Source organism: Phaseolus vulgaris, chromosome 10 (assembly GCF_000499845.2).
Source record: "Phaseolus vulgaris cultivar G19833 chromosome 10, P. vulgaris v2.0, whole genome shotgun sequence".
Classification (NCBI taxonomy): Eukaryota; Viridiplantae; Streptophyta; class Magnoliopsida; order Fabales; family Fabaceae; genus Phaseolus; species Phaseolus vulgaris.
Window position 1 is genome coordinate 11,284,200 of NC_023750.2, and position 14,631 is coordinate 11,298,830.

Genomic DNA, 14,631 nt, shown 5'->3' on the forward strand with positions numbered 1-14,631 from the left:
CATGAGGATCGCGAGCCAGGGGTGAGCTACATGCATGACACGTGAACAACTAGGGCACTCCCAGAGGCGGGTGACCCCAAAGATCAGGTGCACAAGGAGGCATCTAGGTGGTCATCCCGTCAGAGGTTGCAGTCCAGTTAAGGGACCCCACGCGCTAGGTTATCCGGATAGTAAGGTAACAATAGTGTTGGGCCCGCCCACCAGAAAGGCCCGATAAACAGGAAACCCTAGTTTTAGTCTATAAATAGTAAGTAAACAAACTTGGCAAGAGAGAGGCTCTTGCGCCGTTAACACGCACAGAGTAGCAAGATTATACAGTTTTCAGAGCCCTAGTACTGACTTGAGCGTCGGAGTGCAAACGGCCGTTAGGGCGCCCTTTGTCTTTGTGTTTCAGGTGTTCATACAGGAAAGGCACAAGTGAACGCGACGTAAGCGTGACGTAGGCGCACGAAGACGTTTCGAGTCAAACGATAGGAACACTAACTGATTACAACCTTTCATAAACAATGTATTGTAATATTAAATAATGAGTTGATTTAATCACTTGACATATTTTTTAATCAATTAAAACAGAAACTATTTTCAACTGATTTACAAAAAATAATCATATAATTGATTGAATGTGTCATGTTATAAGTGATTTTAAAATATGTAAATAGAGCACTTGACTCTATATTTTGGATACTACAATATGTGATTCATATGGTATTGAAAGAATGGAGGCGAAAAAATAGATCGAGTGAGAATCTAAAGATAAAAGGGAGATTTAAATTGTATGCAAGAGAAAGAAAAATTGAGAGAAAAAAGTAACTAATTACTAGTTTTAGTTAAATAAATTTAAAAAATATTACTTCTACATTTTAAATTATTTAATTATATTTAATAATTAAAAAACTTAAATTATATTTTAACTTATAATAATAGTACATATTTCTATTATTCAATCAAAGTAATATATAAATTTAAATATTTTGAAACTAAATTCGTAAACCAATGAATAAATTTATAACCAACGTTTTCATTTTGCAATTTAATTTATTTAACTTTAGAACTAGTTATCATTCCACCACGTAATTTTCATTGATTTTTTTTTTCTATACATATTACCAATTAACTTTCTAGTTTGTACATATTGTAATGTTTTGTTAAACGTATATAAAACTGAATGTAATGACGTGTCATTAAATAAAACAAAGCATCCTTTAAAGTAATACGAAATTATTACTTTGTTAAAAATTTAAAAAATATATATCAATTTAACTTTTATAATAAAATGTGTAAAACAATTAAATAATAAAATTTTATTTATGAAATAACCATGATTAAGTAATAAAATATAAAATTAAATCTTTACTTTACTTTATCTTAATTGAAAAGAAAGATAGAAAATAGTAAACTGTGACATTCATGACTATTTTAATCTACTTTTAAGAATAGAAGTGTTTTGTGTCAAACAATGTTTCTTATTAGTTATAGTTTCTTGAATGAAATAAACCCATAAATTGGTAAATGAGAACAATTTCCGTAATTTTGACCTTTTTTTTCTTTTAAGAGCATCCAATGCTGTGTGCTGCAAGAAGCCACCAACTTCAACCGGAAGCGCGTGGCTTTATCGGTGATGCCGCGGCGCACCGTTTTGCGGGACCCACTTGCAATTCACAACCTGGAGCCAGAACCAAACGACCTGTCGTGTGGACCACGGCAAAATAATAGGGGTGTTTTTGGCATTTCATCAACGACAAAAAGTTTCGTAACGGCTATTTGAAGTACCATTTTGTTCCTTTTTTACACGTGTCTGTCACCCGTGCCTCACCACCCATTCAACCTCTTCATTTGTTTATCAACATTTATAACTGTTTTTATTATTTCTGTGTAAGTAACAGAGAAAAGTAGCGTAAGATATTCTTAAATATCACAATTTAAAATAAAATACCCCATTTGTTTCTTTACAATAATGTCAGATTTTAACTCTATTTAACGTTTAACTTGAAAAAAAATATAATATAAATACAGTTGTAATAAAAATGACCAATTATAGATAATTATTACTTAATTTTTTTGTTATAAAGAAGAGACATCAATAAATAAAATATTTTAAAGACAAGACGCAAAAACCCATTAAATTCTGTTATGTTCTCACAATAATGTAAAATGGATTTTCACTTAAGATATTTGAACTTATATCACATTATAAGATTCATAAAATTGGGATAAACAATTCATTAAAAAAATCTTTACGTTGATTTTATAAAAATAAATACTACTTTTTATTTAGTTATCCAAATCCATCCTATCTCAAAGTTTGATCTCAACTACTATTTTCTTTTTGAGAATAAGGATAATTTACCTTCATTTTTTAAGGTACAATTATGTAAACTACTTAGTGAACCTTATATTTGAATAGGAAAATTTTCTATTTCTAAAAAATTAAATATGTTTGAATTTGTATTATTTTAAATATTTCTTAAACACTTTATTTAAATAAAATTATTTTATTAAATTTAATTTAATTTTTATTTTTATAAAATATTTATATTATTATCAAATATAAAAACTTATTTAAATGTTAAATAATTTTTAATAATTTTAAAATATTTATATTAATAATTTTTTAGTTGATATTGATTGATGTTATTTTAAGTTAAAGTTTACTAATCATAATTATTTATGTTAATATCGCTTATTTTTAGGACGTTGTTGTTAGTTAAACTTTTTTATCTTATGTCAATTGAAAATTCATCTAATTGAGATATTGACAAAAAATATTTATAGTTAATGTTTCAAAAAAATTCATTCAACATTAAAAAAATCATAACAAATTATTGATAAAGAATAACACTGAAGTTATTGATAAAGAATAATACTGAAGTTTCTACATCTCTAGAACATTTTGGCACTCACGAAATATAATGAAACACTTTGAGAGGGCTCTATAGCATGTAGGAAAACTTTGTGATTCAATTTTCTATTCCTAAGGATTATTTCAGTATTTATTGATATCTCAACTTTTAATTAAAAATTATTACGTAATAGTTTTTAACTATTATTTAGTTTCTCTCTTAAATACATCATTAAATAAATAAGGCATTTGGTTTGATATAATTTCCAGTAACTCTATATCTCCATTATATATATTTTTTTCATATACCATTCTCATCTTATCTATTAAATATACTAACTTTAAATGGCAGAAATTTTGGTAATATCAATTTTTTTCCAATGTCCTTCACTGTATTTCTATTAGTATTGCAAATAATTAATATTCCAACAAAATAATTTTTCTTATAGGAGGAGTTTTGTTTTATGTTTCAAATTTTAGAATAATACTTTTTTTTCCTTAATATTTATGTTTGTTTTTCTTCGTTTAACATTTAATATGTTTAAATATAGGTATTTGTTACAAAATTGAATTAAAAAATCACAAAATAAAAATATTTTAATTATTTCATTGCGATTAAGAAAAGGTATGAGATTTATTTTGTATTTAAAAATATATTATTATTCTAGTAAAATTATGAATATTTTTATAGTATTACCTATTTAAAATTAGCCAATAAAAATGATAAAATAAATATTTTGATAAATAGTGTTATATGTATACATTTTTGTGTTTTTTTAACTTTTACTTGTCAATAATACTTTAGGATTATCATTCTTAGTCAATTTTAATGTTTAAACATATTCATGAAATGACTTTTACCTTTCTAAAAGCAACCTTAGTTTCTTATGTTAGTTATTATGTTAGCTATAATGTCATATTGTGTTCTTAACATCTCTAGGTAACCAAAATGTCATATTGTGGTCATACCATCTTACAATGACCATAACACTATTTGTGCCCTACATCGTTCATAACAACACTTAGCACTAGTTCAAAAACTAGAATTGATAGTAGAGGTGTAAATCTTTTCTACTTAAGAGTGTATAGTAACCCAAACACCTGTTAGAAAAGATGGTTTTAAACTAGAGGGGGGGTGAATTGTTTAAAGGGATTTTCGCAAACTTTTCAAAGCTAGAATGAACTTATTTCAGAAACCAATTGATTCAGCAATTTAGTTAGCCAAAACAGCAAGCAAAACAGTGATATCAGAAAAAAAATAAAAAAATCGGTTGTTTCTTCGAAACAATCGGTTGTTTATACCAGTAAACAACAAACAAACTGAAATTAAAGAGTTAGGGATAGAAAGATTGTACACAGATGTTTATACTGGTTCACTCCAGCTAGAGCTACATCCAGTCTTCTCAGAAACCCTGAGGATATCCACTAAGCAATCACCACTTGATCACTTACACCACAACCAAGAGAATGACCTTGAACACCTCAAGAAACACACTCTCCTTGGCCAACACTAAGATTGCTGATCTTGAACACCTCAAGAACGCACAACCAATCTCAGCAACACACACAAACGAATTGTTCAGCAGTTTACAAAGATTACACTTGTTACAGATGGAAATCTGAAATCAATACAAGTAGAATCCCTATTCAACACCTTGATCAATCTCTCAACTCTTTAGCAATCTCAGAATACTTTGAAAAACTCTTTTTTGAAAACTTTGTTTCAAGATTCTTAATATATCAAAAACTGTTTTTCAGAATATATCTAAGAATATAGTTTGTTATCAAATCTTAACAAACTCTTAATTGCATTTAAAATAGATTGGTCAAAGCATTTAATGACTGGAGCGTATTCAGTTAAAGCATTTAAAGCTCAGTCAAAGAAAACAGTTTTTCTGTTATGGTTTTAAAACAAACAATCGATTGTTTCCTCGAATCAATCGGTTGTTTTGTTACTTAACAAAATACACCATTCAAAAACAGTTTTCAAACTTTCTCAAAACACCTAAGTGTAAACAATCGGTTGTTTCGACAAAACAATCGGTTGTTTCAACTTAGTTTGAAAATCATTTTGCTTTGTTAAAAATGAGATGCTAATTGCTTTGAGATTTAATCTAAGTGTTGATTACGACATTTAACTACCCCAGAACAAGACTAAAGCCAGCACAGCAACAACAAGCAAAGCAGAGGCTTCATCATCCTTCAAAGGATTTGGATTCTTCAAAACAATGAACACCACATGGTTCAACAACACCATGACTCGATTGTGACTTGACTCATTTAGCTAGCCTTTGTCACAGGACAATTGATGTCACCTGTAACAATCTCCCCCTCAACAATTGTCTCACTGGAAATTGAACTCGTGACCTTAGTTTTGATACCAATCGTTAGATCAAGTACTTACCAATAGGCCAAAAGTTATAACTAATAGTCAGGATGCAACTATTTTTACTTAAGAGTGTAGTAGTCCAAACATCACGATTCAATTATGTCTTGACTCACTTAACCTCTGTCACGATACAATTAATTTCATTTGCAACATTATGTCCTACATCAACTATAACACCATATTGCAGCCTCCGCACCCTACATTGGCCATGTTGTCATATTACAATTTTTGTGCCCGACATAAACCAGAATTCCATGTTACAACCTTCACACCCTACATTAACCATAGTGCCATATTACAACCTTCACACCCTACACTCACATTATAGACTTAGCACCCTACAACGAACATAACACCACATCGTGACTTCTATACCACGATGATCTTAAGGCCACATCATGACCTAAGTACAATACACTAACTATTGATCCACATTGCAGTCTTCTTTAACACTGTAATGGTTATCTTAGTAAAACACCTACGCATGAGGTCCAATCAAGATTATACTAACAAGATAGTAGACCAATTGGCCATAAATGATATTAATCACCTTTGGATGATGTAACATAATGTATTGTGATTTGGCAAATCATACACACCCAAAAATGTTATTGACATTGGACCAAGGTGACAATGGACCAATAGTCTGAGAAACGATACTAGATTATGTTGGAATAATTAATGTAATGTATAAAAACATGATAATAATTAAGGATAGAAAACACCTACTTTTTATATGAAAGAGAAAAATATATTAGAGAGGCAAAGTTGTGTATTAATATGCCTTATTCTGATTTCTCTAAATAGTCTTATCACTAAAGACTGGAGGCTTATGTGTACTGATCAGTCTTATTTCAATCATTATAAATAGTCTTATTTAAGATTGAAGAGTTTGTGTACAAAGAGGCCTTATTTTAATTTCTCTAAAGAGTGTTATCGCTTAGGACTAAAGGATTATACTTATAGATCTTATAACCCACTTGATTGTCCTCCACCATATTTATTAAAAGAAATATAAGATTACTCCAAAGAGACAATTGTGTAAGACCAAAAACCCTTGATAATATTATTTATAATCAAGTAAACTTATTCTTTACTAAAAGTTAATTGCATGAACAAATCTAGATGGATCACAAATCCCTAATTCAAGTAACTTCACTGAGAGAACAATCAAATTAAGGTAATAATTGATAAATTTAGTAAAATAATTAATGGAATAAAATTGAAATAAAGACTTATACTAATAGATAAAATCTTTGATGAATAGTTATAAATAGGACCACTTAAGATGAAGAGAGAACAAAACACAAAACTTGAGTGCTCTAACTTATGGAGTCTCCATAATGGCGAATCTTGACCATAATCTTAGGGGATAAAATAATATACTCAAAGTAAACATAATTTTAGTGTCTAATCTCCATGCAAAGTCACTAGATTTTATTCTCCACATGTAGCAAGGTAGTGTGGTTAACTTCTCCACATGCGTGCACCACCCTCACCTTACACGTGAACAAAGAATACAAAACAACTACATCCTTTTCAATTGCCAACAACACTTACTCATGTCTCTACTCTTGGAGGAGGAAACATTGGAAGTGGTGGATTCGATGACGGGATTGGGTGGCCCAAGCTCCCCCACCCCTACTAAGATTCACTAGTAGTCTCCCACATCTAGGCTAAAATAAAATCATAAGAAAATTGTACTCAAAATCAATAGAAAAGTAGTCCTTCCAATGTTGGTTAGGAAAATCTTAATTGTGAAAATTGACTTAATAAAATCTTGTTTATAGGTTCATAGACCGTTTAACCATGATTGTCTAGTGTTTGATATGCATTTTCTATCATATTTGGTAGATGGTCTTGGTAGACTATTTAGTTTTTTAACATCTATAAAGACCATGGATTGTCTGGTGAAACCATCTAAGTGATTTTCTAGTTCAATAGTGATAAGCATTGTTCACATGTCTTCCTTGTTAGTTTAAGCGTGTTTCATGTGAGTCACTTATAACGATATTGTTGTATAATATGACATTTGTTTTGCGTGATAGTTTTTGTGTGAGAGAAACTATAAAGTTGTAATCTCTAAGTTTAGCGAATTCTCTTGTGGATGTAGATTGAAATTTGTTAATTGAACCACGTTAATTTATGTGTGTAATTTTGTTTGCTCTTTCTCTTATTATTTACCTTATATCGTCTATATTTGTGGGTTTTCCTATCATTGTTCTTCGTTTGTGTGGTAGACACTCTGTTTTGAATTTGAGTGAGCTAATTCCTTCCACTAACTAACATTTAATTGAGAAATAAATCCAACCTACGTTGTTTAGAAAATAACTTTAATTGATAATATTTGAAAGTAGAGTTAACTTATCATGTGTTGATTTAGAAATGAGTCAAGTTAACCTAAATCATTGTTTGGAGAGCCAAAAATTTTATAGCCCATTTTAACCCACCATGAGTTAGTGGGTAAGTGGATTGATTCACTTACTACTTTGTTTGGATTAAAGGGAGAATATAAAATAAAAGAAAGAAAGCAAAAACAAGTGGAAAATGAAGTTGTTTGGATTAAGGGAGAGAGAGTGGAAAATGAGTAGAATGTTTGTAGTAGATAAGATTGACGTAATGAATTAAATTTTTAGTAAATATTTAAAAAATAATCTGTAAAATAATTTTTTAAAAAGAATTTGATATACAAATATTTTTTATTAGTTAAAATAAATTATAAATAAATAAAATTATTATAAAATTTAGTAAATAAAAAATTAATATTTTAAAATAGTAATATATTAAAATGAATTATTTTACATATTATTGAAATTTAAATTATTTTATTACTTTAATATTTATTAATTTAATATTTTATTTTAATTATTTATTTAACTATAATTATTAATAAAATATTAACATATATAATCGATTATGATTTTACTCCTATCAATTACATATGTAAGTTTTTTCTTTCTTTAGAGTTTTTAGAGAATGTCTAAGGCTAGTTATTTTTCGTATTGCATTTACATTCTTTTTAGATTTTTGCGCATTCCTTTCCTTTCATTAGAAATATATTTCTAAACATGTTTTATTCTTCTAACTTGTATTTGTAAGAAAAAAGTGGATTGACTCGACTTATATATTTCGGTATGTTTATAATAGTACAATCAATGTATTCATTTATTTTACTATTCATTTACTATAATTGAGAGGTGATATTAGAGAGATATATAGTAAATGGAAATCAAAGTGTTAGCATATATAATTAAAATAAAATAAATTATGTATTATAAACATTCAAACACTATTAAGCAACATCATTAAAATAATAGAAAATGACAACTTACTTAATTAAAAGTAGTAAATAATTATAATAAAAAAATATAAAAATTTATTGGTGGGTTAAGATAAATCTTCCTCTAACCTAACTTGAACTTGTTTAATATGAGTTAAATGAGTCCGATTCAATTTAATCCTATTTAAAATTATTGATGGGTTAAGATAAGCCTTCCTCCAACCTAACTTGAACTTGTTTAATACATCAATTAAATGAGTCTGATTCAATTTAATTCTATTTATAAAAATTATATTTTTTCAACCTAATCCAACTTAAACTTGTGGTGAGTAAAACTGATTTAGGAATTTGAGCTCATTTTAATAATATTAGTTAAAATAAATCTGGATTAATACTAATTAAAAATAACTTCAAATTTTTATAAGTAAAAAAAAAATATTTGACATACTTATAACAAAGTAAACCCTAACTAAACTTAGTTGTGAAATAAGTTAACATAATCATTTCTCTAAATAAGGATCATCTTTTTTCTTTTATTAAGAGTGATGATAGTCCTTTGGTTAAATTGATTAAGTTTGCTGTGATAACGTTTTCTATTTGGATGCTATGACGTATGAGGAATTATGCTCGTTTTCATGATAAGATTAAGGTTTCTAGGGCTATTTTAGTTATTAAAGATTTAACTTGTCTAGTGGAAAAGTCGTCTAAAGCTTCAATGAAGAATGATATGATGGATTTCAGTGTGATTAGGTTTTTTGGTATTAATACTCGTACTGGTAAAATTCTTTGTCATCTTCCTGTTAGATGGGAGTTTCCTTCACCAGGCTGGGTTAAAATTAACACTGACGGGCTGCTAGGGGTTATCCAGGTCTTGCCACTTGTGGAGGTATTTTCCGTGGGAGTATGGGAGAGTTTATTGGAGCTTTCTCTGCGTTTCTTGACGTTCAAACTACTTTGATTGTTGAATTTATGGAGTTATATATGCTTTGGAGGAAGCTCAAAAGTTGAGACTTACTAATGTCTGGCTGGAATGTGACTCTGTCTTGCTTTGTGTTGCATTTACTGCTAGGACAAATGTTCCTTGAATGCTTTGTAATCGATGGAATACTTGTCTTAATTACTGTGGAAAAATCAGGTTTAGGGTTACTTATATTTTTCGTGAAGGGAATGCCTGTGCTGATAAGTTGGCTAATTTAGGATTTATTCATAGAGAATCCTTTCATTGGTATAATAGGCTTTCATCTAGTCTGTTCTTAGAATTCTTTATTAATAAGTATAGTTTACCTATGTATCGTTTTTGTTAACATATGGATTTTGGTCTAGTCCCCCATATTTTTGTATTTTTTTTTAATAATATTTTTTTCTTGTGATGACAAATGATTGTTGTTACTTAATGTGTCAGCCTTAGCTGGAATGTCAAGTAGCATAATAATGCCTAACATAAAAACTTTTTATAAAAAAATATAAAATTCGTCAATATTTGAGATAATGGCATTCAAACATCAACCAAACTAATAATATCATAGTGTTATAATCAAAGAGCTAAGGTAAAATTATGAAGAAAAGAAAAATGAATTTAGGAAAATGAAATGAAATTCTTACTTTTAATTAAATTTTGAAATTCTATAATTTTAAAATATCTAATTTGCGCTCATAAAATTTTAAATTTATTTTAAATTTCTTTATCCAAATATCATATTTTATAATAAATAATTTCAAATTCTCGAATTAACCTTTTAATTTTTTTTATATCCAAACCTACTCTAACACAATATTAATTAACATTTATAATATTTTACTTAAAAAAATAATTTTATAATGGAATGTTTATTAGATATATCTGTTAGTTAAGTGTTATTTTTCAGGTTTGTTATAAAGTAATTGCCTCAATGAGACCGCATATTCTTTCGAAATAAAGAAGATATACATAAATTTGCTCATTCATTCACTCTCCTATTTCTATATTAAGAAAGATATACAAATCAATTCATAAAGTTATTTTCATTTTTTAACTTTCTTTGGTCTCGAGTTAACTCACGTGAGCATCTCACGTGGCATATGTGAAACTGACTGCTACTTATTTGACTTCCATATTTTCTGATAATTATTAATTAGTTTAGAGTGTTTTTCTAAAATTTTCACAATCATCTGAATAATATTCTTATCTTTCTAGAAAGGTGAAATGTATTTTTAATAATTTTCACCATTCTATACAATTTGACTATAATATAACTAATATTCTTGTGTCGAATCTTCAGATTTATCATGTGAATAATATTCTTTCCAGAAAATTGCCTTATAGTTTTATTAGTTGACATGGACCTCTCCATATTCGGAAATATATATAATGTACATATTACTAATAATAGTGGCTAAGAAATTAATTCACAATTTTAATATAAAATTACGAATTTAATCACATTAATAGTTGTATACCTTATTAAACGATAATTGTTACAATTTTAATATTTTAAAATAATGTGCTACCATAATTATATTGCTAAGAACGAAGTTTTGACCTTCTCTTTAATGAATTTAATTAAACTGTTTTCGAAAATTTTGCATGTGCTGAGTGCTTAATATGGTCGTCACAGCCATAGAAGATGGAACCCCAAGCACGGTGGCGACAATAAATGAAGATCCAAATGCTAAATATACAATATTATAAAATTAACAAAACCAACAATATCAATATTAATAGGTATTGTATGTAAGTTTTTTTTTTTTCGAATAAGAAATGTTTAATGTTTTTATAATTTTTCTTATAAGTAATGTATTATAGGTAAACTTTTCCTGTAAATATTGTAATACAGGTAAAGTAAAATTTAGAATAAGGTTCTTTTCACCTTTAAAAAAAGAAAGAAATGTTACACTTTGACCAAACAATAATATTATTACTTCTAGGATAAGATGGACCTGTCTATAGTGACGCGAAATAAACACTTGCCACTGTGTAAAATGCTTGTTTGCCACTTCCATTCCATAGCAAACTCCCAATTCAGTGTTTCTCCCATTTACATCACGCAACTCGTCATCACATCATTTTTGGAATAAATATTATGAAACCCATAACAACCGCCTCAATTATTCTATATATTATATTCTATATTAATTTTATAATGAAAGCCAAATAATAAATGGATAATAATATATTAAAAATCCTAATTTTTTTTATATAATCTATAATCATGATATAACTCTCAATATTATTTTTTAATATATTTTAATATTATTTAATTATAAATTTATTTTTTATTATATATTTTTATATCTAAATAAATCATATTAAAATTATATACAATTTTAATAGTTATAAAAATATCATTTTTCATAATAAATAAATCACAAAAGGGACCACGCCATCGTTCCTTCTTCCTTCGTCTACGCAGTTCCTTCCGCGTAGAGACAACCGGCTATTCCGGTCACCACTAACCTCCACGCGGCGTCCCTCTTATTTTTATCATCTTCAACATACTCACTCTTCCAAAACCCACCGAGTAATCCTAATGAACTCTTTCTCTTTCTTTCTCATCACTGTTCCATAGAACTCAAATCAACCCACCGGAGCCATGAATTCCCGTTTTGCCCCTCTCTCTTTCTCAATTCCTTCCCTCCCAAATTCACCTTCTCTCATCGGCGCTAACCACACCTCCGCTCGCTTCTGCTCCAGATAAATTAAACAAATATTCAAACGCTATCTCTCTTTTCACTTAATTCATTATTTTTTATCGTAAATAGTATTTTTCTTTAAGAAAAGTGCACAATCTGTTTCCATGGAGCCTACCGCTGGGAAGCCTGGCTTTCTCAGAAACGTTCTCATACGGTTACTCATCTTCGGCCTTTTCATCGTCATCGTACGGTTCGCTTACGTCATCACCCTCGCCGGCGAATCCTGCACCCTCGGCGACTTCTGCTTCTTCTCTCCGTCGCTGAATCTCGCCATTGCCGGAACCAGATCCGGCGCTCTCGCCGCCCGCGCCGCCTCCGGCGGCGCGGCAGCACCCGAGCGCTACGCCAGTAAAGAGTGGATCAGCGGCGTTCGGTTCTACTCGTCTGTGTTCCAGGACCTCATCGCCGGCGGATTCCTCTCACCGGCGGCGAAGTCGCTCTGCCTGGAGACGCCGACCGGCCGCGACGTCCTCGCGCTTCACGAGATCGGCGTGACGGACGCTATTGGTATTTCGAAGAAGGCGTCGCCGCCGCTGGTGAAGTCCGGCGAGGCTCGCCGGATTCCGTTCGCGAACGGCACGTTCGACTTTGTGTTCGCTGGTGACGGCGCCCTCGAGAGATCGCCGCGGCCAGCGGAGTTTGCGGCGGAAATTGCCCGGACGCTCAAACCCGAAGGGTTTGCCGCGTTCCATGTAAAGGCCAATGACACTTACAGTTTTAATTCATTCGTTGATTTGTTCAATTTTTGTTGCAATGTGGTGAAAATAAACGACGTATTAGGGTTTGATTCATCGATGTCTCCCGTAAGAGAACTCGTTGTGAAGAAAGAGCGTTATGGAATTGGTTCCGATTCTAATTCTGACTCCAATGCAGAATGCTCTGTTCTAGAGTACAAGAAAAAGTTGGTTAGAAACGCTGAGGCATTAATTGAAGAGGAGCCACTGAAGCCATGGATCACTCTGAAGAGAAACGTGAAGAACATAAGGTACCTTTCTTCAATGGTCGATATAAGCTTTAAGGATAGGTATGTGTATGTTGATGTTGGAGCTAGAAGCTATGGTTCTAGTATTGGAAGTTGGTTTAGGAAACAGTATCCGAAACAGAACAAGACCTTTCATGTGTATGCAATTGAGGCTGACAGAACGTTTCATCAGGAGTATGGTTTGAAAAAAGGGGTTACTCTGTTGCCTTATGCTGCATGGGTTAGGAATGAAAGTTTGGTGTTTGAGATTAACCGTGGCCCTGGGGAGAAGGTTGAGGGTAAGGGCAGGGGCATGGGGAGGATTCAACCATTGCAGTCTTCGGGTGGTTTTGATGGTGGTGAGGTTGAGAAGATTCCCGGGTTTGATTTTGCTGACTGGTTGAAGAACACGGTTTCAAAGAACGATTTTGTTGTGATGAAGATGGATGTGGAGGGTACGGAGTTTGATTTGATTCCCAGGTTGTTTGAAACTGGGGCTATATGTTTGGTGGATGAGATTTTTCTTGAGTGCCATTACAATAGGTGGCAGAGGTGTTGCCCTGGACAGAGGAGTCCCAAGTATGAGAAAACTTATGATCAGTGCTTGCAGCTCTTCACCTCTCTTAGACAGAGTGGAGTTCTTGTTCATCAATGGTTTTAACTTGTAAAATTACCCGAAGGATCAAACCCTATATACACTTTCTGTACCATTCTTATTTTACTGTTACCTTCTTCATGTTTTTTCCTCATAGTTTTCTTATTTTTTTTCCCCAGCCAATAGACAAGAGAGAGACAGAGACAGTACTTTACATTTTAAACTTCATTACATGTAACAGTTGCAACTGAAAATGAAAATCATCCCATTACAACATTCATATTTGCTACATATGTCTCTTTTATCTGTGTACATGTAGAACATAATACTTTAAAGTTTAATCTGTTATTTTTATCCCAAAAGAATTTGATGATTCCTTTTGGCAGATTATTATTGAATAATTATTTCACTGGGTGATAAAATCGTTGGAGATATATGTCAAAAGGTTCTGTGAATGAACTGGGACCGAGTTTTCCGTGGCTCTGGCAGGAATACTGGACCTTAGAGATTTGAGACCAGTACTCATTGCCCCAGGTGATGACTTTCCCGAAATTGTTTTCAGGCGCATATTGCTCGGAAAACACCATTACGATGAACTCAATCATTTGACAATAACAACCAATGAGACTGAACTAAAATCTTGCTTTATACTATTATTAATCAACAGACACTGGTATATTCTGGAGTGCTAAGTTGCAGTTTATCAGCTTGGTAGTATTCAGAGGATAACTGTTCTGATGATGTTACATGGTTTCTTACGTATCACTTATAAGCTGTTTATTGACTGTGTTATCTTAAACTATGCTTGTTAATGATTAGTAAAGCGAAAGCAGGTTATGATTAATTAGAGCAGCCATGTGATGATGTTGTACAAACATGTCATTTAGGTAGAATCCAG

The 14,631-nt window shown here is 31.0% G+C and overlaps 1 protein-coding gene across 1 annotated transcript; it reads left to right on the forward strand.

The window, feature by feature from the left end:
* Positions 1-11,858: 11,858 nt before the first annotated feature.
* Positions 11,859-14,022, forward strand: LOC137818426 (uncharacterized). The gene has a single exon (XM_068621860.1). It carries the CDS (start codon positions 12,282-12,284, stop codon positions 13,797-13,799), a length of 1,518 nt encoding a protein of 505 aa, XP_068477961.1. The 5' UTR covers positions 11,859-12,281; the 3' UTR covers positions 13,800-14,022.
* Positions 14,023-14,631: the final 609 nt, after the last annotated feature.